The 25,599-nt window shown below is 38.4% G+C and overlaps 1 protein-coding gene across 1 annotated transcript in view; it reads left to right on the top strand.

The window, feature by feature from the left end:
- Positions 1-11,452: 11,452 nt before the first annotated feature.
- Positions 11,453-25,599, top strand: part of LOC134791558 (uncharacterized) — a 60,102-nt gene continuing 45,955 nt past the window's right edge. The window contains exons 1-11 of the mRNA XM_063762606.1: positions 11,453-11,575; positions 13,363-13,548; positions 14,409-14,537; positions 15,020-15,146; positions 15,957-16,168; positions 18,271-18,403; positions 19,541-19,677; positions 21,159-21,303; positions 22,276-22,433; positions 22,920-22,964; positions 25,400-25,480. Of these exons, the coding sequence (XP_063618676.1) occupies positions 11,453-11,575; positions 13,363-13,548; positions 14,409-14,537; positions 15,020-15,146; positions 15,957-16,168; positions 18,271-18,403; positions 19,541-19,677; positions 21,159-21,303; positions 22,276-22,433; positions 22,920-22,964; positions 25,400-25,480 (1,476 nt within the window). The remainder of the gene's footprint in view (positions 11,576-13,362; positions 13,549-14,408; positions 14,538-15,019; positions 15,147-15,956; positions 16,169-18,270; positions 18,404-19,540; positions 19,678-21,158; positions 21,304-22,275; positions 22,434-22,919; positions 22,965-25,399; positions 25,481-25,599) is intronic.

Below are 25,599 nucleotides of genomic sequence, written 5' to 3'. Positions count from 1 at the left end.
ACATATTTTTTTCTGTTATCGTTTCATTATAATTATGTCAAATTATGCAAAAAAAAAAAAATACAAATACTACATGTAGCACACCTGCTAAACAGCTATCTCTTCCAGTAAATATTAATAATATGTCAATTCATAATCAATAAAGTATCAAGATAATTTTGAGGTTTCTGCAGTTAAAGTATAAAATGTACGCACGTTCCTTTCTCTTGCAAATGTCACCGATAGCAAGACAACGGTTGCTGCGCTTTATTTCCTTATTACACGCCAGAGGGCCTACCGTGAACCACGTTCAAAGTGTTGGCTCCCTGTCACACTTACGTACAAATTTACAAGTGCGACAGAGAGGCAACACGCCGAACGTGGATCGCGGTAGGCCCTCTGTTTTTGCCCTACTGGCTCGAAGTATATGTTCATTCACTACTACTACTGCACTTACCTACTACTTTTTTACACGAAATGTCATCGGTTTTTACATGTTGTTATAAGCTTATTACCAGATATCGTAGATTTTATAGCATTTTTGGTGCAGCGGAGTGGTGTTTTTAACGGAATTGGTACGCTAATTAATCATTAGGGTTGAAATTGTTTACACCAATTCCGTTAACACCACTTCGCTGCACCAAAAATGCTATAAAATTTACGATGTCTGCTTATCACTTATCAATCTTATCGCGAGGTCTACAGCTCACAGAATCGCGGTACAAGAGTTCTTCTAATGAACTGTTCTGCTATTGTCGCCTGGCTGACGAGACAGAATAACAACAAGAAATAGTTGATTCACAATTGAAAGCTCCCTTTGTTTCCTGTGACATTTTCGAACTTTATTGAAATCCGCAACATGCACACCTGTATACATATATTTAATTTAATTTGATCGATAATATTTACTCAATTTTAAGCTATACAAGCAGGCCAATTCGAATATACAACATTGACATTTGAATGACATCTAAATGATTTCCTTCATTCAGTTATCGTGCATTTTGCTCGCATTTACATTTAGATTTAAATTATTTATCTTTATTTAGAAAAGTGTTCATTGTTGGCAGATACTTTTGGCGCGTTCCATTCTATTGATACCTGACTATACTTCTAATAGATATCAGTTAATCAAATGTCTAAAGCTATCAAATAGAAACCAACGCACGCGCAGCCTGTATGGAGGCTTTCACGGCAAACTGGTGCACTTCCTGTAGTACATAACATTGCCTTCATAAAGGACGTATGTCAGTATGAGAGTCGTATGGAGGTAGGACCTTTTGGTAGCCGGGTGGTTGACCCATATCCGCCCACGGAACTGGTATTTTGTTAGTTAAATTAGTAAGGTCTTGTCGAAGGCGATCTATTTAGTTAATTATTGGATTATAGAGGCAGCAGTGTTTATTATTTAAAAAAAAATGCCTTATGGGTTTGAAGTAACGAGCATACCCCATTTGAAAGGGGCAGAGAGAGACATTCTAATAGTTTCTTAAGAGAAGCGAAGGTGCTTACTTGCTAAGGCATAGTTATATAAGTTGCAAAAAAACTTATATCTCGTGTAGTACATCGTACATGTCATGTAATTTTTCAAAGAGCAGTGCGTATCATGCGTAGCGAAAGTGCTAAGGCACGAGTTACAAATAACTTGTATGTACCTCGAGTAGAGTCGGACCAAGAAAAGTCTGCAGCGGATTTGATAGCCCACGTAGTTGAAGTGTTATTTACAAGTCATAATTTCATAGAAGTTTGACGTTTAAAATATAACACGTGCACTGCGTGGGCTATCAAATCCGCTGCAGACTGTATTTGGTCTGACTCTAGCACATATAACTTTTCAGTAATTTCAGTCTTTTCACCTCCGCAGTGAAAACATAATTAACATAAGTACATACTATAGTTCGTTTTTTTTAGCATTAGAAAGAACTTGAAAGAAGGTAAGCGATCTTGACATGTCTTTTAATTAAAAAACGCTTTTTAAAAATCAGTAACTATTACTTATAAAAGCAGAAGAATATAAATGATCGTATTAGTTTCATAATTGTTACATATTTGCCGTAACTTATTTTTAAAATGTGGTTTTTAATTAAAAGACACATCAAGATTGTTTACCTTATTTCTAATGCTAAAAAAAACGAACTATAGTTTTGACCTGTATAAATACATGGTACAAATAAAATATCCTCATCAAAATATTTATGAAGGTAATTTTATGACGCCATAAACTTATTACACCACCCTGACACGACATAATGAGATGAGATGAAAGAAATGAAGCTGAAAATGAGATTTGGACGGTTTACCAACTTTTTACAAATTTACTTGGACATGCTACATTTATCACAAAGTTTCATCCTCTGTATTCAATCATTTTGTTTTATAAGGTTACTAGTGACCCGCCCCGGGTTTGCACGGGTTTCACAAAACCTTAACAAATTGTATCTATTTAAACCTTCCTCAAGAACCACTCTATAGATCCGTTCAGTAGTTTTTGGGTTTGTCGCGAACATACATACACACAAACAGTCAGACGCGAAGGGGGGGCTTTGTTTTATAAAGTGTAATGATTTGTTTACAATTAATATGAACTGTCTAAATGTTTATATTTTGAAACACATATTTTTTCCATTAGAGTTAGATCAAGAAAAGTCTGCAACGATCATAATTTCATAGACGTTTGACGTTTAAAATAACACTTGCACTGCGCGTGTTATCAACATCGTTGCAGACTTATCTTGGTATAACTCTATTCGCATTGTGCATGAATGTGGCGCTGCCTTTAGCGTTTTTACATTGTCCGATCCGATATCGGATATCGGATGACCTTTGGAGAAAAAACGGCTTCTAGAAAAAACCCTTTAGCATCAATTCCGTTTATTTTGCATTAACACTTTCTTTTGAACAAAAAACAATAAAAATTACGAAAAGGCACTTTTTATACTTTTTGTTTCTTTGTAGTCAATTTGATCAGACAATGAGACAACGCGGGTATGAAACATATTAGTTTACTGACAGCTGTCAAATAACGTGAAGATGATGTACCCATGAAAGATCACAATTTTCCCACGAAGTGCGTTGTGGCTTAAATTTCTCCCACCTTTGTACGAGTATGTAGTCAATGTCTTCATGTCTAATTAATGTATCTTGGCTTAGTAAAAATCTAAACATTATAAAATGCTGAATTCGCGAGAGCTGGCTAACTTTCAAAATAGTTGAAACTCTAGGTCCGCACAAAAGTTGTTCGCAGAAATCGCGTAGCGTCTGGTTGACGTAACTGGGGACCGAAGAGCTGGCGGCTACCTCGCACAACGTATCAGCATTGCGATGCAGCGAGGAAATGCCGCCAGTATCCTTGGTAGAATGCCAAGCTATTTTTTTATTTCGTTTAGTTATACCACTGTATAGTAGTAGTAGTAGTAGTAATCACTTTATTATACACAACACAGGTTTACATAATAACAAATATATCATAATCTGTATATATCTTGTTTGTAAATAAAATAAAATAAATAATAGACATATAAAATCCTCGCCAGCGTTTCTGAATCATTCTATATTTTTCGGTAAGATAAATTTGGGTATAGTCTACCTATCACTCTCTGCATAATTTGCTGGAACAAATATATATGTACTTATACTCAAACTACATATTCATAGCGTGTTCATAGCCCTAGCACTAATTAAGTCGCTTAACTTCAAACGGGTAAATCCATCTGTCAGATTATGCGACTTTGGTATTAAGAAAAGGTAATAGGGTAGATATTTGCTGAGAGGCCCTAATGGATTTACCCGAGTTTGAAGTTAAGCGACACAATTTACATGTCCGTACATTCATTATTAGTAGGGATGTACCGACTAGTCGGGAAAGCCGACTATCCGGCCTCATTTGTAGTCGGCGATTAGTCGGCGACTAGTCGGCTAAAATGGCCGATTAGTCGGCACTTTATAAGTGACAGAAAAACAGGGCATAAAAAATAAACAGATAATATTTGCCATAAGCTTTTCACCTATTTTACCCAAATTCCTATTTAGGGTGCTTACGAAAACTTTTGTTCGAATTATTGACCGCTTGGTCGCTTTCTTGTCCGGTTATCGTATGAAATATAGCCTTAGGATTTTTTTATTTATCTAATTTTTCAGCGTTACCATTTATAATATGACGAATAGCGCGACGAAAGGGGTAAAACGGTTGTTTTTAAGTGCATCTGAATCGAACTTAGACGAAACTAATGATCCGGCCGACTAGCCGACTAATCGGCCATCCGAGCGCCGATTAGTCGGCTAGTCGGCTAGTCTGCCAAATCAATAGTCGGTACATCACTAATTATTAGTTCTCTACAATGCACGTTTAACACTATACACAATGCAGTTGCACTACACGCGTCCGCATTAAGGCCACTTGCAAAATGCGCGGTGAAAGTAGTCGCGGCGGTCTGAATAAAGATTGCCGGGCACATTATCAACAGAACGAGATTAAATTGCTTATTTAAGTAATTGTAATTTAAGATGTCGGTACATTTATTATATAAACAAGTGGGGTAAACCAGAGTATAAGGGCAGCAAAATACTACTGATACTCAGCTTTTTAAAGTTTGTCGCCGTGATTGCTTAAAATTTTTCATCAATCATTTAATTTCATTCAATATGTATCCACATACCTACATGTTTTTTTGAAGTGAAAACTTCTTTAGCGGCGCTGTGCACTTTTTGTGATGGGGAAAAAATGTTAAACTCACGACAGGTCACGTGACCGTAAGATTCGTAAGACGTAAGACGGACACGTGACCTGATCGAAAAACTGTTACAATGTCATTGAGTTTTCACCTCTGCCGGCACTCCCGGAGTGCAACCCGTTGTTTTTTTTTATGAATGAACATGCGTACTTATCCATATAGATATAATCTATACATATAATAAAGCTGAAGACGGTCGAAAGTCTGTACATGGAAGATATTTGAAAAAAAGTTGGCTGGGGATACTTAGAATCGATAACAGAACACGTTCCAAAAGTTTTTAGAATTTTTGTCTGTTTGTCTGTTTATCTGTTTGTCTGTTTATTTGAACGCGCATCACGTGAAAACGGCTGAACGGATTTTGATGAAAACTTTACTAATCTGTCGAGAAAATCCCCGGCCAGGTTATAGGCTATAAAAAATCAACCCCTAAAAGGGGGGGGGGTAGCTACAACAAACGATTGACTTAAGTTTGCCCCTGTATCTTATGGCGGTACTTAGGAAGGAGGGGCAAACTTATTTCAAATATGTGCTACCACTATTGAGTACCCTGGTAAACTAACAGATGGCGCTGAATTTAATACGTTGTGACATGAATAAGCCACCGAAGAAAGATTTTGCCAAATTTACTCTAAGTTTAGAACAGGGGGTACGGATATCAACAAAAATAATTGAATAATTATGTTGATTTAATAAATTAATAATACAACAAAATTAAACGACAGTAAATTAATTGCCCCTCATTGCACAGTCTTTTGGGGAACTGAGTAAACATTAATTAATAAAGAAAACTAAAAATAAGTTTACATAGTTACATAGTGGTAAAATAAACACACATAATTATCAACACGCGTATAATTGCATAATTATTTAAAATTATAAATTTTCTCCATCATGAATTATACCTAATGTAATTATATCGCACCCATATCAAATCCATATTCATACAAGGTGGGTACTTTGAAAAAAAACATTGACCTCTGTCATTTGCAGTGCCGGATTAACCCTTTTAGGCAAAATAAGCACTTGCTTAGGGCACCACGTCTAGGGGGCACCAAAACCGTAGGCAAAAAAAAGCGCAGGCTGCATCAGCATTGCAGTCGTCGTAGAGTAGGTACCTACATGAAACTTTTATACGTGTACAAGTACCCATCTAATAACGTCCCATCCCTTCTCTGTATGAAATCTTGGATTCGCGCCTGGTTGGGACTAAAAGTAATAATGTACAACTGTCTATCAAACTGCGTTTTTTATATCGAAAAATTTTTGTGCTCGCTTCGCTCGCGTTTACAATAATATTATAAGATATGATGAAAGTGACATTCGGGTGGCGACTGCAGCAGAATTACTCTGTTGTAACGTTACTGCTGCAGCACTGTTAATTTTCGTGATAAAATGATGTGACTGATTTCCATACTAAAAGTAAAAATGTACAACTGTCTATCAAATTGCGTTTTTATATGGATCAATTTTCGCGCTCGCTTTTTCAATAACTTTCTAAGATATGGCGACTGCAGCAGCATTACTCTGTTGCAACGTTACTGCTGCAACACTGTAAATTTTCGTGATAAAATGATGTGACTGATTTCCATATTAAAAGTAAAAATGTACAACTGTCTATCAAATTGCGTTTTTATATCGAAAAATTTTCGCGCTCGCTTCGCTCGCGTTTTCAATTACTTTCTAAGGTATGGCGACTGCAGCAGCATTACTCTGTTGCAACGTGACTGCTGCAGCACTGTCAATTTTCGTGATAAAATGATGTGACTGATTTCCATACTAAAAGTAAAAATGTACAACTGTCTATCAAATTGCGTTTTTATATCGAAAAATATTCGCGTTCGCTTCGCTCGCGTTTTAAATTACTTTCTAAGGTATGGCTACTGTAGCAGCATTACTCTGTTGCAACGTTACTGCTGCAGCACTGTCAATTTTCATGATAAAATGATGTGACTGATTTCCATACTAAAAGTAAAAATGTACAACTGTCTATCAAATTGCGTTTTTATATCGAAAAAATTTCGCGCTCGCTTCGCTCGCGTTTTCTATTACTTTGTAAGGTATGGCGACTACAGCAACATTACTCTGTTGCAACGTTACTACTGCAGCACTGTCAATTTTCGTGATAAAATGATGTGACTAATATCCATTCTCAGCTGTAATGCGACAATGAACGTCACTCAACTAACCAAAAAAATTCAATGTAATCTCGATGACCCTAGGGAGAGGGGGCACCATGGTCTAGAAATGCTTAGGGCATCAAAACGGCACTGGTCGTTTGCGGAGTCAAACGATTTGGGACTCGCATTTAATACGCTTTACCATGCCTTCCAGAAAAAAATCCAATCATTCGCGAAAGTCTCGCAACGCATTGAGGTTAAAAGGGGCACGTGGTCTTCCTCAGGAGTCTGAAGAAGCCCACAGTGAGTGGCGCTCTAGCCAGGCAGGCCGCTTCGCTTTCGCTCACTTACTGACTTAGTAATTAGCCTCTTACTGACACAGACCGAATTCCACGCGGGCGGAGCCGCGGGCACAGCTAGTTAGAAATATGCTCGTAACAGTTTACTTTTCTAGCTGTGCTTTTATTGTAAAATACTTTTCTTTGTGTAAATTGAGAATGAAAATTAAATTATTTATATAATGAAAAATCACTAGTTTAATAAAATAATCTAGTTTATATGTAAGATGTTCGCAACACGGGCTTCGTCAGGTATGCAATAATGAAATAATGAAAAATCACCTACATCCAAGATCATGTCATATGTTTGTTTTACAATTCGTCGCCAGATTTACTATAATATGGGTGCCTTGAGCAAAAATCTACTATCGATATTTTCTATGAACCATGGTCACTTGGCTATGCGCCCTGTACAGAGTGCCTATAGTCTATCAGGCCTATTCGGATTTCGAGATAATCACAAGATCTTGAGACGATTTATAGATCAACTAGATCTACATTAGATATCGACTAGATGTGACTTGGATATCTAAGTCATAACTTGTCGAAATCGTTCAAGAGGACCTCCAGAATCGCGGAAACGTCAAATTTGACATATCTATCTTACAAATATCTTTAAATTATCCGTATCGTAACTTGTTGAAGTCTAGTAGAAATCTAATTCATTTTCCGAATCGAGCCGTATTTCACCTCAGACTAGCGTCCTACGCTCTTGTAGCGTCCAATTCGTCCATTTTACCTCGCCGTAGCCAAACTAATTGTAATATTGCCAGGCGCGATAAATCTGGCTAAGGCCACCATGGAGAGCTGCCAAGTGTGGCCACTTATTCAGGTCCTGAACAATGTAACGAATGTGTCATAATATGACGTAGAATTTATGGGAGCAATCTCCTAGAATGTGTGGTCTGGTCATGATGAATGAAAGGAACGGAGATCACTTATTATATAACTGTGTCATATTGAGATCAAGATAAGTGAGTGAAAAAGCGTGTTGCGATAATGTTGTGATGGGTGCTTAGTCTTATTTCAAGGAGTGATCATAATAGATATATGCAAGCCACCTAATACACATAACATGTAACAAGTATCGTTAGAAATATGTCACAGTGTGACCAGTTACCTTTGTTTTATGGTATGAATATAAGTACCCGTTAGTAAAGCTTCTATTTTTGTAAAATATGTTCATATATAACACTTTAAACTCTCGCGTTTTGTACACATATTTAATTAGCTGAAACGTCGGAATTAAAGGTAAAAACAATGAAATTATATCGCGGTAGACCCGTTTGTGTAATTAAATTTGTTCATCACCCATGGGTCATAAAGATTTCCAAAAACATGTCTTGTTGTACCGATTCAAGACTGCACTTACACGAGTTCTTGATCATCATGCCCCATGTAAGAATGAGATATGTATTTATTATTAATTGAGATGTTAGCCTATAAACTTGTATCTCACATTGATTTGCTTATAGACTCGTCTTATGTAATAATAATATTCTGTGCCATCTCCACTGTTTCTCTTCCCCGTGGCGTTGTACATTGATCCTGAATGAATCAGACTCAGTAACCTGCTAAGGACTTTCGTTTTTAGTGAGTTATGTTTCCGCTTCGAAATTACTTTTCCTTTTTTTTTGCAGGGTTTGCATCATATTTTGTATTTCTTTTCCTTACCCTAGTTTTAACTAGTCAAAACTGTCATGATATTTTATGAGGAAGTGCTTAAGTACCTATTATAAAAGGTGGTTACATATACTTCAAGATGTATGACATTGATGAATTACAAAAGTGGACAAAGTTATTGGATTATGAAGTTATACTTTGTCGTATGAGAGTACGCTCTTTTTAGGGTTCCGTACCCAAAGGGTAAAACGGGACCCTATTACTAAGACTTTGCTGTCCGTCCGTCCGTCTGTCACCAGGCTGTATCTCACGAACCGTGATAGCTAGACAGTTGAAATTTTCACAGATGATGTATTTCTGTTGCCGCTATAACAACAAATACTAAAAACAGAATAAAATAAAGATTTAAATGGGGCTCCCATACAACAAACGTGATTTTTGACCAAAGTTAAGCAACGTCGGGAGTGGTCAGTACTTGGATGGGTGACCGTTTTTTTTTTGCTTTTTTCGTTTTTTTTTTGCATTATGGTACGGAACCCTTCGTGCGCGAGTCCGACTCGCACTTGCCCGGTTTTTTTTTAAAAGTATTTGTCCAGAAACACCGCGGGCTGCAGTACATTATATGTAAGTACCTACTTACATATAATGTACTGCAGCCCGCGGTGTTTCTGGACAAATAACTCTTCCACTTAACTATTCCATAGTATAATATATGTCGAGCAATGTACTTTTGGTTAACGGTTGGTTTGGTTGGTGACTTATGAAACGAATAGAGTTAGACCAAGAAAAGTCTGCAACGATATAGATAGCACACGCAGTGCAAGTGCTATTTATACGTCACGTCACGTTTAAAATAACACTTGCACTGCGTGCGCTATCAAAATCGTTGCAGACTTTTCTTGGTTTAACTCTACCAAAAATAGGTATTTTGAAACATTCTAGATGATCTAGACTACTTATATTGAAGCTGATTGAAACTAAATCTGGTTTAAGGATGTGCGACAAGGTCCACTTGTCGTGTTAAAAATGTCCAGTCTACATTTAGGTAGTTCACCTTGAGCGCTGTAGAATAGGCCCCGGTCATTCTAGAGCAATAGGTTGTGAATGCGATTATAAAACGATAACGAAACACTTCTGAGCTTAAATCAGCGTAGCTTGGTCGCATTTTTATCATCTGTCACCATGCCTGTCTCGTTCTAACGTCGTGCCACTCTGGAAAAGTATTCCAGGGTGGCATATATTTTGGTGGCATATATCATCTCTCTACTATTAAAATAATTATGACTGAACCATTCGCCCACACTTCATAAATATCCATATGTGGACTTTATGCCTTTTGTAATAAGGTCCACTGATGGACATTAACAGTGTTGCTGTTTGTACCATTACGCATTATGAGCTGGCATTTTATAGCGCCATTTTATTATGCGATAGTCGCCACTTGTCCCAATTTGGAGCGACATCGACATGTGGCTTTCACTTTCTACATTTATGCGATAATTCGCACTTAACCAGCTAATTATAACCCTGATCATACAAAATGACGTATCTTCTAAAGAAATTAATACAACTTGAGATCTTCCACTAAAAGCTTTATAGGAGAATCTCTCTCCTCCTCTCTCTCATCTGATGAGATTGATAAGAAGACTAAAGGTGATTTTAGTTATCCAAATCAAAGAGACTTAAGACCTTTCTTCAAGTCTAGATAGTAGACATTTAAAGCTTAATGGAGTGATAGTGTAGACAAGTTGTATAGTATGTAATTAATGTTAATATGTCAGGCTGTGAAACGTTATGTGGGTGGTAAGATTTACAAGTAGGATGTGATATGGAATGTAAAACTACTGTGGATATTGAAAGAAAGTGGGTGGTCGGTGGCTTTATAATTGACATAACTGTAAAGTGACGATAATTACGTCATGGTTAATATTTTCATTACCGATTTAATTAATCAACAACATATACGTACACATTATTACGAGTACGCAGACAAAGCGCCAAGCGCCGCCTTCATAAGCTAGTATCTCATTGGATTTCACTGGCCTATAAATCCCGGTCTTCTGATAAGCTTGCGTGGGGATATAGATCCACATGTAGAGGCCTCTTGGAGAGCTTTAATGTCATGTAGAACGCCTGCTAGAACCCGTTCACAGGCGCCACAATAGACACATACAGAACTATGAACCGATCGCAACAGGCATTGGGACTATTGTAGTAAAAGTGAATAGTATAACGGTCTCTGGATTCAAGTTTGGGTAGACAATGAGACTGGGTTATTGCAAAGACGTCCAGGGACCTGCCATAGAGTCTGTTCAGAAAGAGAAGAGTCGTGGAATGTATTGGGCCCCATACATTCCACGACTCTTCTCTTTCCGCAAAGACTCTAACAATATTTTCACTAGTTATTACTAATACCGACCTTTATAGACTTTAGGCAAACCACCTAAATGACTGGCAACTTAACAAACTATTAGGTTAGGTTTTATGTCATTAATGTCAAATGACATGACTAATATATTCAGTTTTTATTCAATAAGGTAAATGGCTAATATAGGTAATATTATTGCGAGTACTTCAGTTAAAGTCTTCATACGGTTATTTAAAGACAATTTAACTTGCGCTAATATTTTACAGTGTAATGCAATAACAGTAACAATTCAAAATGCCGGAAAAAAAGCCGGAACCCGTGAAGAGTTCTGTGATCCCGGGTGTAGTGGTAGATCCTACAGAATGTCCGTTCAGGGAGTTCAGGGACAATGAACTATCTATTGAGTATTGGGGAATGGTGAGTAAAGGGTTGGGGTGTACAGTCGCCATCAGATATATCGGAGCTGCCGAGGTGCTCAAAAATATCTGAACACGCACTCTAGTGCCTGGCCAATAGAGGCGGGTTCAGTTATTTGTGAGCACCTTGGCCGCTACGATATATCTGATGGCGACTGTATACCAAAGGGGGCGAGACAGCAAATTTTCGATGGATGTTGTGTCATTATCACATCTATTTTTAGGGTTCCGTACCCAAAGGGTAAAAACGGGAACCTATTACTAAGACTCCACTGTCCGTCCGTCTGTCTGTCACCAGACTGTATCTCATAAACTGTGATAGATAGACAGTTGAAATTTTCACAGATATTTCTGTTGCCGCTATAACAACAAATACTAAAAAGTACGGAACCCTCGGTTGGCGAGTCTGACTCGCACTTGTCCGGTTTTTTTAAGAATTGTGGAGAATACGCTGAAATACGCATGTTTTGTAGGACCGAGTAAAGTAGTAAGTGAATATTTCGGATTACGCATTAAGAGTCAGACGAACCCGACGCTAAAAAAGCCGCTTCCATACAATGAAGTATCACTGTCATTTTAAAACTACATAGGTACTTAAATTACATGAAACTTGGCACGAAAGTGATAACTTTTATTTGAATGTACGCTCAGGAGCGCAAAGTGCACTCGAGAAAGTGCAGTAGGTAAGTATTTACTTTCTCGAAATACCTACTTTCACAGTTTCTCTAACTCGGAATATACACCTTTTCATTGAATAATTTCTTACCTAATTCATACTTTAAAATTTTTACTATAACTATTAGGGTGTTTCATTTTTCCGAATTTTCGATTTTCATCTGACTTTGCTCGAATTCTTGTTCTAATTGATAAGAAAATATTATACGTTAAAAAAAATTAAAATCGGTAAACATTTAGAGGTTGCACAACTTCAACAAAGATTTTTCAAATAACCAACGACTCTACATCGGAGGGTAGAAAATGGTTTAAGCGGCTACCATCAAAGCGGAGAGTAGTGTGATACTGAACCTTCTACATATAAATAAATTGTAAAATTAGTAGTAAACTTGGATTTTGGTTACTCGATAAATGTTCTAATTAAGATTTTCCAGTTTTTCCACCTGTTTCCAAAGGAAAAGTGCTTTTATCGTGTTTTAGACGCAAAATTCAGTTTTCTCATTCGATTTTAGTATTAGATCATTATATTTTGTCATTTTAGAACATAGTTCATTTTCACGCAATGTATGGGGTTCTCACTCTACCTTTTCAACTTGTGCAACCTCTAAACGTTATTCGATTCTTTTGAAAATTGAAATAGATAGTTTTTAGTGTGGGGAGGCTCCATTGGTGAGCAAAGTCAGGAAAAATATTACAACTTTTTTTTCTCCATACAAAAGTGAATCACCCTAATAACTATCGAAGTTTAGCAGGATATAATTTACACGTATATTTGTGATTTTGAACTTGGAACTTTCTTTTATCTCTATTAGAGTTCAAAACTCGAATTGAATTTGTAACTTCACGCGCAAACTTCCTAAAAACGTATAAAACCTTTTTTTACATACTGAAAATTTTTAGTATTCAACTTGCGTCGGTATTACTTATGTAGAAATTTACTTATACGTAATACCTACACACGGCTCACACAGCTTGATAGAACTGTTTTGGTCACAAACGCGTAGGCACTTGATGCTAACAAAAAAAGCAGCCTGTAAAGCTACAGTTTGTCCCAAAAAATTTGTTAACATATTTTCGGGCGATTCTGTAAATGTTACTTTTACATTATTCTAGAGTCCGGCAACATTAAGAACGGTGATCGCCAACAAGATAGTGGTGAAACAGTCGCCAGACTACGTGTGGGTGGACGAGCAGACGCAGCCGCTACCAAGGTCCGTGAGGCAATACCTCCACGGATGGATCAGAGCTGAACAACTTGCTCTAAGCCGGTGGGAGGAGGCGGAAACTGTCGTTTATGAGGTATGATGAAGTAGTCAGACACATGTGGGCTATGAGAAAGTCTTTGTCTCGATCCGCGAGGCAGTACAATTAGCAACACTCCTAACTGTACATTGATTGACCTTATTACAAAAGGCTGTACAGTTAACAGTGTGGGGACGGTACCTCCATAGGGAGGTGCAGCTACTGATTCTGAGTTAGGAGGTATTTGATATATGGTTAAGCAGTCAGCTATGCATGGATAACGAGCGTTTTCCAAAAAAAATGTACATTTTATTCATGTCTTCAAAATATTGACTTCTTGGGCTCATTTTACTCAGAATCATTTGTACATTCACGCCTTCTTCTTCCAGATCGTCACATTTTTGTATAATTTTTTTTTTATTTGTATGAGCGTGACGCACTGGAAAAACATTTTTTCATACAACATTTTGGAACATTTTTTCATGTATGAGGCGCGAATGTACAAATGATTCTGAGTAAAATGAGCCTAAGAAGTCAATAATTTGAAGACATGAATGAAATGTAATTTTTTTTGGAAAACGCTCAGCTGCTGACACAGTTCATCACAGGAAGCGGAGACTATTGTATTTGAGGTATTCATCGATGAAATAGCTAGTCCATAAAGGGGATTTATCAGTTCACTGGACGATATTACATACTGAAAACTCAGTGTCAGTTGTTTGGACCTGTCACCTTTTGCGATTAACTGACATGCTGATATCGTCCGGCGAACTGGTAATCTATGGGCCCCTTAAGGCCGAGCTGAAGAGCAGGCTCTGAACCGGTGTACCGCAATGAGAAGATGCGTAGAAATCCTCATCTCCTAAGCTTAAGAGTAAAAACTTAAGACAATAGTAATATAAATAATTATTTCACAGGAAGACGGTTCCGACAAGATGTCTATAATAGACATGCAGCTCAGTCATACGCAAGTGCTGCAACGGTCTGCATTCTGCAGGCGGGTGCTTTCAATTTGCTTCATTTTGGAGCGAGCGGACATAGGAATAGTAAGTTTTATGATACGTAGGGGGGTTATTAATAATGTACCAGGTATATATGTCGCTATCTACAACAATAATTATAATATCAATACAACGTAGAGTGCAAAATATATTACACGCAAGAGTGAGAGAAACAGATTCCTTAACGTGTACCTACTTGTAAGTGTGCATTAGAAAATCGTAAGACTTTCTGAGATAAATCACAGTTATAGTCTGGTCAACTATCAAGTCACGAGAAAGCGATGGGATATGAATTTTGGTAGTTACATGAACATTTCATACTTTTGGATTCCTCAGGTGATGATAATGATTTCATGTCTGGCCACCTCTTCAAATACACTTTGTTAAAAGCATATAAAGTACATTATTAATAACGTTTACAGAGCTGGCAATACCCTCTCTGCGCGTAATGAACATATGTACCGTAAATAACGTACAATGGTCTATTATATATGACAGGACAGTTGCTCAAGTAATACCTTTTGCAGGTGGAGCACCTGTGGGAAAACTTTTCCTTCGTATTACCAGACGGCTGGCGACCACGGTATCACATATATTCGCCAGGCACAAAGCCGGGAGGTGGCATGCAGCATCGCCCACAGCTGTCTAAAAATGGTAGGTACCTACAGTCAACACACGGGATTGTTATGCCATTTAGGGTTCTTGCTAAATTGGAAATTCTATAGCGTAAGTATTGAACAACCAATTTAGCTAGGATCCTAAATGGCGCAACAATCGCGGAGCGTGAGGGTACAACAAGGAATCATATAGCAACATAGACAATCGATCATGAAATGATAGTGATGCCGATATAATTTTTTTGTTGCAAGACGACATTGTTTGAACTTGGTCTCTGATTGACGCCATGCGCTCCATCCATAGGTTTCGGTGATCAATTAACGCAGTTAGTTCTGCTGGGCATTTTCCGAAAATCGGTAACCATTGTGCCTATTTTAAAAACGAGGTAGCACTACGCTCACCGCCCCAGCTGCATCAGCTGACGCAATACGCATTCATATTCATTCTATGCTGGAAGTTTTAAGCAGAGTCAGCAACAATTATACCGAAAAGAGGTTCGATCAGTGCCCTGTTTATCAAAAGTTTGTAACTTATAATACAAGTGGAATTCCCTTTCTAACAAAAGCTGTCAAAAAGGGACTTCCACATGTATTACAAGTTACAAGCTTTTGATAAACAGGGCACAGATCTGTATTACGCAGAAGCAAGCCACGAGTGAACCATGCGATAAAGTCAGTGGCGTAGCGTAAACTAATCTAGCCGTGGGCGAAGTCGCATCTGCGAGACGTTTTCTTTCACGGGGCCCGAAGGGGCCTCGTGCGAGGTCCCCCTTGGGGCGCGAGGCCGTGGGGTACGGCCCACTTCGCATCACTGGATAAAGTATTGCTATAATATTGTTTCATTCAGGTTGCTATCTGGTCCGGCTATACTACCTCGGCGCGTGGCGCTGCGTATGGGTCAGCGACCAGGTGCCAGTCGACGCAACAGGGGCTCCACTTCTCCCGTTCTCTCCAATGTTGAGCGCTGCTCCCATTAAGCCAGCACCAGGACGGCAGCAAGCACCGGTGCCTACGGTCACGGCTTCGGTGGTACACCTGTGGCCTCTACTTCTTTGTAAGGTGAGTTAGAAGGAGAGATTAAATCAAGATGGACACGACAAGTGAGAGACGGTTGCAGTTGATGCAACAGAGGCTCTAGTCCTTCCCTCCAAGTACAATCGAGTTCACAAACATTTTAGAAGCCAACGTTCCTAAAATACATTTACACACCTCGATCATAACTATTCTAAATTTCAAATCGATAGTTTGAGTAGGTAGTTCCCGAGATATTTATCGACATGATAAATAGACGGACGGACAGAGTCACATCATATAGGTTCTTTTTTACCTCAAATGAGCGTTTTGTTCATTCACTAACACTCTTCATTCACTCACACAACCTATTTTGGACGCAAAGTACAGATAATAGCCGTAAACTATTATACCGCTAACTGACGGTTGGTGGCAATTTGCGTTTCCCAAGCGTCGCTGCAATTCGAGCCAGTGATGCACCATTCGCGTTGCACTTATATATACAGAAATAATATCTGGGACTACGAGCTTTGCTCGGAAAATGTGTAAAAACTCAAAAATGTGCGTTTTCCCAGAGATAAGACACGAAAACCCCCGAAAACCCCCATATAGCAGATTTCATCGAAATCGTTAGAGCCGTTTCCGAGATCCCCGAAATATTATATATATATATATATATATAATATTCCGAGATCCCCGAAATATTATATATATATATATATATATATAATATTTCGGGGATCTCGGAAACGGCTCTAACGATTTCGATGAAATCTGCTATATGGGGGTTTTCGGGGGTTTTCGTGTCTTATCTCTGGGAAAACGCACATTTTTGAGTTTTTACACATTTTCCGAGCAAAGCTCGTAGTCCCAGATATTATTTCTGTATATATAAGTGCAACGCGACATATACAGAAACATACACATATACATTATATATATATATATATATATATAGGTAAACAAATAAACAAGAATTGCTCGTTTAAAGGTATTAGATAAAAACACTAACCTCTCTGTTTAATAGTTGTGTAAAAATGGGTAAAACCAAAAATGGAGGTGGTTTTAGTTACCTGTTGTTCACTGACATTCTGAGGAACAAAACACGGTATTTCAAAAACCCTAACGCAATGAAACGGATGAACCGATTTTGCTAAAATATGTCGTAAGAACCAGCGCTAGGAATCCTGCTTTCAAATAAATAAAACAACGCATCCAAATCGGTTTATTCGTTTAAAAACTACGGTGTCTCAGACAGACACACACATAGTCAAAACTTATAACAACCCTCTTTTTGCGTCGGGTTTTGATCTTGTAACTTGAGCGCCACCGAGGTATGAAATTTTTGGACAGATGTTTTTAATTGTATGATTATGGTAACATAAAACACAACGCAAGATTATGAGACAAAAAAATATCATTTTGAGCCTGCTTCCCTAATATACAAATTGAATCTATTTTTTAGTTTCACTAATCAATAATTATCCGTGGATACAAATTTAATAGCTACGTTTTTGTTCAAAATTGCATTGTGTCTATAGACAAATATTTAATTTGCAGAAAGTATTCAAAAAGTTATGAAAGTTCTGGGAAATTTCATAGGAAACAAAGGAAACTTTCATTTTGGAAACGGAAATTTTCGATCCCCATACAGAAAAATGAATTGTTTCCAAAATTCCATCAATTTTGGAAATTTTCCGATGCCAATACCTACATAACATAATAAAAGATGGCACATCACTAGATAGGTACACTATCCCATCGTAAATTCCGATGGGCCACTCTCTATTACAACAGATCCCGTGTCATTACTAAATAACGACACTGACAACTTAGTAATAAACAGTATTAATATTCTGCTGCAATAACGGACTTAACTACTTTAAGATTGGGTCTTAGCTTCACATTTATAAGGACTTTGCTCCTAATTGAGATCGGTTGCTGTTCGCATTAGAAACTTTCTTGTTCGTTATGTATATATTTTTACATATTATTAAAACAAAATTCTATTTACTTTTTTAGTGCGTATCAGATATCTAGAAAAATTAAAAGAAATTAGAAACTTGTTCGTAAAAAAAAGTTAGCCTGTCAGAATGTTATAGCAAAAAAATAATTTCAAAAATTACTAATTGCTATTTAAAAATGTGTAGGCGCTATTGAAGCTTGCGGCCCCAGACATGAGCTCTGATGAAGATTCTGACACTATTGAAGATGAAGAAATGTTGGATTTTAAAATTATACATAGCTTGACTGGATGTATGGAACTAAATAGATGCCCTACTGGTAAATCTTTTGATTCATTATTTTTTAAGCATTATCCAATTACCGCCTAGTCAAATGAAAATCGTTGATAGAAAATGCCAATCGAAACTTAAATTATGTACGAAAATAATCACGTTACTTTTCGTAGCATCTGTCGTCCCGATACATGTTTATTAACCGACTTCAAAAAAAGGATGTGGTTTGTATATGGAAAGAAAGGTTCAGTCAGCGATAGTAGCTTGTCCCAAAAATTATATTTTTGCCAAAAACTTATTTTCTCTCCCGCTTCCTTCCGCGGGTCAAAAGTAAGGCCACAGGGCGGACACGCTGTACCAGTGTTGGCCGAAAGTTAATGCAAATTGAAAATGTTGGCCATTAACCATTATAAATTGAACCTTAAACCGTAACGGACGATTACAGTTTACGATTCAATTTATAATGGTTAATGGCCAACATTTTCAATTTGCATTAACTTTCGGCCAACACTGCGCTGTACATCAAAAATCATTTGCGTTTATATGTGTGCGCGTCACGTCTGTACATGCGTCATTGTGTATGTGTGGGTAAGTCGCTTTACTGAGAGGACGCCAGAAGTCCGCCAGATTCATGTCGCGGGACGAGGTAATGCGAGTCGGGGCGGGGCGGTGCTTAAGGCCAGCGCAAACCGGCGGAGCGCAGCGCAGATCACCGAGGAGGATTTACGCCGCGCAGCGCACACCGGCGAGGTAAAATCCGCCGCGATACCGCGAGCGCCCGCCAGCCCGAGCGCTGGCGGCCGGCGCACAAGGGAGCACTTCGGCGCAGGCCGGGGGATGGCGCGACATGCCGCCGCGTGTACTCTATCACAAGGGATTAGTGACTAGTGTGCACGAGTTCTCCCCCGTCGTCCCGGCACTACTCCGGCGCCTCGGCGCATGCCGGGGGATGCCGCGGCATGCCGCCGCCTACCGCCGCGGTATCCTCTAGCGTGCTCCTCGATGCCGCGTAGTAACAATCCTCCGTGATGCTCCGAGGTCGGTCTCAAATAATTTTATACCTGAAGATAATTGAAATAGGGAAGAAAATACATTGATAATTTTAAAGTGATCTGCGCTGCTCTCCGCCGGTTTGCGCAGGCCTTAATTCTGTGGTAAGGCCTCTGAATTAGAGTATTTTCAGGGTATGAGGATCTATGGAATGAACTAAAAGCTGAGGTCCCGCCATTCACCTGGGATGCTGATGAAGACGACATACAAACTGCCAAGTCCAAAACGGTCAAGAAAGATAAAAACACGAAGGAGACAACCGCTCGGCCTGTAAAGGTTTATTTATATTATAGAGCAGCGGTCGGCAACAGGCGGCCCGCGAGCCTCCCCGGCTATTTTGTATGTAATATTGACAAACAACGTCTGATAGTCATAAATATTAAGAAGATATAAAGTGCTTTCGTTAACTACTATGTGGCCCTTAGCTGCTAAAAGGTTGCCGACCGCTGCATAGATAGATAGATAGACTCTTTATTGATACTCACTTACTTACTTACTTCGCTGGCTCAGCGACCCGAAGTGGATCTTGGCCTCCGACACTAGATTTCGCCATTCGTTCCTATCGCTTGTACGCCACACAGGTCATTCTGGACCTCGTCGATCCATCGGTACCTAGGCCTTCCGACCGGACGTCTCCTAGTTGGTCGCCCCAGATAAGCTCTTTTGGCCGCACGATCCTCTCCCATCCTCTCCACATGGCCGAGCCAGCGAAGTCGAGCAGCCTTGCTCTCGCCGATGATGTTGGGCTCGCCCACCAGTTCTTCCACCTCCAAGTTCCTCCTCACTCTCCAAGAGCCATCCTCACGTCTTGTAGGGCCTAGGATCTTTCTAAAGATCTTCCTCCCTGCCACCGAGAGCTTGATTTCCTCCTTCAGGGTTAACGTCCAAGCTTCGCATCCATATACCAAGATCGGCCTTATGACGGTCTTGTAGACTATCTAATCTTGGTTCTCCTGCTGATGAGCTTGGACGTTAATATTTTGTGAAGAGCCGCTGAGCATCTTAGGGCATTCTGGATACGGATGTCGATTTCGTCTTATCTCTAGTTGGTGTCTGTTATTGTGCAACCGAGATACTTGAACGTTGATACGCGCTTGTAACAGTTCCCGTTAACGGTTAACCCATCTGCGTATCCTTCTCCGTCTTCTCATGTGGAGATACTCCGTTTTCTCCAGACTGATCCTAAGCCCCACTTTCCTACCCTCCTTTTTACCCTCATTTATTGACACACCTAAGTAAAAAGATACAAAAGAAAAGAAACAATTGATTAAATGTGACAGACAACAGGCGATCTTATCGCTAAAGAGCGATCTCTTCCAGACAACCTTTAGCTAGCGGAAACATAGAAATTAATTTACAGACAGAATTGCTTGCTTATGTTTCCTTAAAATGTATGCAACAAGTTGTATGCATGTGTGTATGTAAATGCATTATTGTACATCGAAAAAGAAACACAAAACACACAGTTACAGAGTTAATAAATACAACAAAGGCGAATTTTATCCCTGTATGAGATAAATTCGCCTTTTGTCTGTATGTCCATTTTAAAAAACACTATCCCTGTAATCACTTACGGCCCGATTCGAACTTTAAGATACGTCAAGATACGATATGGATTACGTACGTATTATTAGACATATCTTAAAGTTTGGATCGGGCCGTCGTATAAGTGTTCGCTACAGTATATATGAGTGTTTATGACTCGCGACTACATGGCTATTTCAGGCATTACTCAATAAGTTTTTTTCCAGCGAAGATCAATGGTCACAATAACTATCAAAGACACTAAAGAGCTGCCACCTTACACCCTGCCGGGGATCTCGCCAGGCCACGAGATGGACCTATACGTGTCGTTGATCAGAGATGTGCCGCTGAAGAAACCCCTTCCAGAGCCAGGTATTTTACTCGTATAACTCAGTCTATTGTCAATATCTTGCAGGACTAAATGAGTCGCTTAACTTCAAACTCGGGTAAATCCATCTGTCAGATTAAGCGATTTAGTTACAAGGAAAATGCACCTAATGGGATACTTATTTGCTGAGAAGGTTGAATGGATTTACCAGCGTTTGAGGTTAAGCGACACTAATTCAGTAAATGCATCTCTACACGTCATAAATATTTTATAATTATTATAGTGGAATAATGTTCATCATTATCATCATCATCATAATACTCATAATCTTATAATAAGTAGGACTTCGGTTTTCGCTCCGCTTCGTATGGCTTTAAATGTTGACCGTTTGAAAAATTATTCACTATAAGGACTGATATAAATTATTTATTTTAAATTTTATTGCACATCAAAAAAAAAGTAGGTACTTACAAAACGTAATTATATAGTTATTATTTAAGCTCCATTTTGTATTGAACTTTTACCAATATCTGCATGCATTGTACGAAATCTGCATAGTACAAGCTTCCTCGCATACATTTGAGTTGTAGGTAATTATTCGATTGGATGATTGAATCACAACACAATTTTACAGACAAAAAATCTAACAGCTACCTGTATAGCTAATTGTTAAATTTTTGACTTGTTTTGGACGGGTTTTGGACAAATAATCGGAAGGTCGCGCGTTCAAATCCTGGCTCGTACCAATGAGGTTTTCGGAACTTATTATACTCATACCTTACGAAATATCATTTGATATTTGCCACTAGCTTATCGGTGAAGGAAAACATCGTGAATAAGCCTGCATACATATGCGAAGATAGTCAAAGGTGTATGTGAAGTCCCCAATCCACATCGGGCTAGCGTGGGGACTATTATAATCCAAGCCCACTCATGCGCGAGAGGGCTTGGTAGGCTAAATTATTTATTTAATCGGAAGAAGACTTAGCAACAAACACTGCCTACATTGATTTCAGACGTTGCCTTATGGAAATACTACCGTTGGGTGGACTGGGCCCGGAGACACGGGTTGTACGAAGCATACGCCTTCCCCAGGACACGCTTCCTCAAGCCGATTGGATTCTTGAAATTATCTTACGCACCACATCTGCTAGACGTGACAAGTACTGAAACGGTAGAGAATAACTCCTTGCGTCTTGTACACATAATTAATGCCATTAACGGGTCTAACGCGATTATATTTCATTATTTACCACATCACCCCTATCACAACTAGTGCAACCTGGCTGACGAAACGTCGGAAAAAAGGTAACATAATGAAAATTTATCGCGTTAGAGCCGTCCTATAGGGTGGACAACTGGACACTGTTAGCCAATTAAATTTTTTTTTCTAAAAGCACAATAATGTCAAATCTATAAGGAAAAATAAAATTTCTTGAATGCCAATTTGTAGCCAATTAAGTAGGTAGTCTATCGATTAATGTTCGCAATAATTTATTTAAATTGAAAATTTGCGAAATATGACCGCTCGGTAAAAGGGTGGTTAACTGATGAACAACTCACCCTAATGACCAATGTAACACACTGAAAGAAAGAAAGAAAGAAAGAATGAAAGAAAATATATTTATTTACTGGTATTACAATGTACTATATCTTACAGATAACAGCGGAATTCAGAAAAGTACATGATCGCAGTCCGTTACTAGTAAGTTAGTCAAAATAAAACAACTAAGACCGTAAGGATGTAGGTATGTACATGTAATTAATTAGTAGGTTAATTTAAATGTAGGTACGTATACGTCTGATTCACTATATATTGACTGCATATATGCCGTCCCACGGGAAAAGGTACCTTATGTCGGCTGGCGCTTACGGTTATTCACGACGCTCCTTCGACGACGTAAAGAGAGACCGAAGCACAGAATAAATAATAGGTTGTCAAAATTCAAGTGATTATCTTATCTGTGGTCGTGCACGCAAAAGGAAGTCAAGTGGTGCCAACCCTAATAATTGCTCGGAGCAATGCTGAGCCGAGCGGAGCCGAGTTTGGCCGAAGTCAGGAGTTTCGCACCCCTGACCGAAGCCCTCTAAGTCTTACGCGTATACATACAACGCGTCTGGCCAACTCTATTGTAACACCTGCAGAAGTGTCTTTAAGACCAGTTCGGCCTGGCCAGCCACATTCGGGCCCATAACAGGCGTAATCCGTAATTGCTGAGGTCGCCGTCATCAAAATCGATGAGGAGGACTATATATATACGAATACGCTGCTACGCGTCGTAAGCGCCAACCGCCGTATTACTGATGTGGCGCAACGAATCGAAGTGGATCTTGGCCCCCGACACCGAAGACCGCCATGTGATGCTACTCTTTATGAGTAAAGACAGAGATTTTGACAGCCCACGCAGTGCCAGTGTTATTTTTACGCCATAATTTCATAGAAGTTTGACGTTTAAAATAACACCTGTGTTGCTGTCAAAATCTCTGCAGACTTTTCTTGGTCTAACTCTAATCGTACTTAGCCTAGAAGAAAAAAAACAACAGTTGCATAATGTTGTTTGAATATTCGTTAGAACACTGGTATTATTATACTTTTCAAACTGGAAGGGTACGATGATAGATGTCAATTCACGATACAAGATACATTTTGCAAGATTTGGCATTTTTAAATAGGTAGGTTAAAAATTGTATGGAGTTAACATCTGTCATCGTACTCTTCCTGTTTGAAAAATATTATAGGATCCAAATAGTTATTTGTTTTACAAGGGGGCAAAGTTGTTGTTTAACCACTCGTGCTTAATATTGATACCCGAGCAAGCGAAAGATTCCAAAATTGAACAATGTTTCAAAGCACGAGGGTTAAACAAAATTTATTTTCCCCCGAGTGAAACACAAAGTTTTTCACTACACCAACCCGAAGCAAATATTAAATGAAAAATATCAAACAAAATCAAACCAAATCAAATCCAAATGAATGTTATTAAATATTTATCATCCAAAATCATCATTTAAAAGTCAATTCTACCAGCAAAAATAAGAAAACATGTCAAAATTTGCATTTGATTACTTTGCCTCGCATGTGAATAAAATGCAACTTTGCTATCAGTTTTTGAAGTGCAAAGTAAGCCTTTCTGGGCTGGTGTGGTGAAAATAGTATTTTCACGTCAGCAGCTCGAACAAGGGTACTTTGCTACTTAAAAACAGTGAGCAAAATCGCATTTTGCTCACTGAGTGGGACAAAATGACATTCAAGTGACCTTCATATTCATATGTCATTTCCACATGTGGGGCCTAATACAAAGTTCAAAATACTTGGATTCTATTCTCTCTGTCTCTTTCACGTCGTTAGCAAAAAGAAAGACACAAAAATAGTTCAAACGACATACAACGGTATATTTGCCGGTTTATAATAGACCCCCGAAATCGTCAGACCGCGTCGTTCCAAATTACGTACGAGTATGAATTCTTAATAATTAACTAATGAAAATAAACTTTAAATTTGGATAAAAAAACAGTATATTTTAAGTATTTTATTCTACAATTAAAATAATTAACTCAAAAAATACACAGATTATCACGCAAAATAAATAATTTTACTTCAGTATATAAATCTATACTATGGTTGACAAATAGTAGTCTCCGCAATTCGGACCGTATCTTACAAAGTATTTTTACAAAAAAAAAATTGAAGTGTCAATTGATGTTCGTTATTTCCATAATTCCATATGATTTTACTGAAATTTATTTCGTTTTGTTGTTGTGTTCGATTGCGGTATTTAAACTTAATTGTTAGAATATCTTATTAAAACATTACCTACATTTTACAGGTTCGGGTTGTCTAATATGTTCTCACTTCTGACGTGAAAAATTGTATGTAAAACACGAGATGAAAGGTATTTACATCTCGTGCGCTTTTGAGGCCCTTCCTACGCTTAAGATTCTAAATTATATTCACGAGCGTAGCGAGATTATAGAATCTTTCGCTTGCACGGGACTCAAAATAAGCACTCGAAGAAATATCAAACTTTGATCTCTTGTTGTACAAATAACTATATAGTTCCATTAACAGTGTGATTGAAATCATGATTACGTTTACCAAAACCACACTTTATTGATTCTAAAAATCATAATATATTATAGGACAAAAAGGGCGCTAAGATCATTCCTACCACCTCAGGGGCTCAAAAGGAAGAATTACATGAATGGATCTTATTCGACAATGTAAGTCACAACTATTAGCCTTTTTCTTTCTTATTTCCTATCCTATAGTCTGTATCTTTAAGTATTTAAATAAAAGTAAACAAAATCTACCCTCAAATGGCTCCTAAAGCCAGTTGAGG

This window comes from Cydia splendana, chromosome 6 (genome assembly GCF_910591565.1).
Source record: "Cydia splendana chromosome 6, ilCydSple1.2, whole genome shotgun sequence".
NCBI classification, from domain to species: domain Eukaryota; kingdom Metazoa; phylum Arthropoda; class Insecta; order Lepidoptera; family Tortricidae; genus Cydia; species Cydia splendana.
This window is presented reverse-complemented; position numbering and strand designations above follow the sequence as displayed.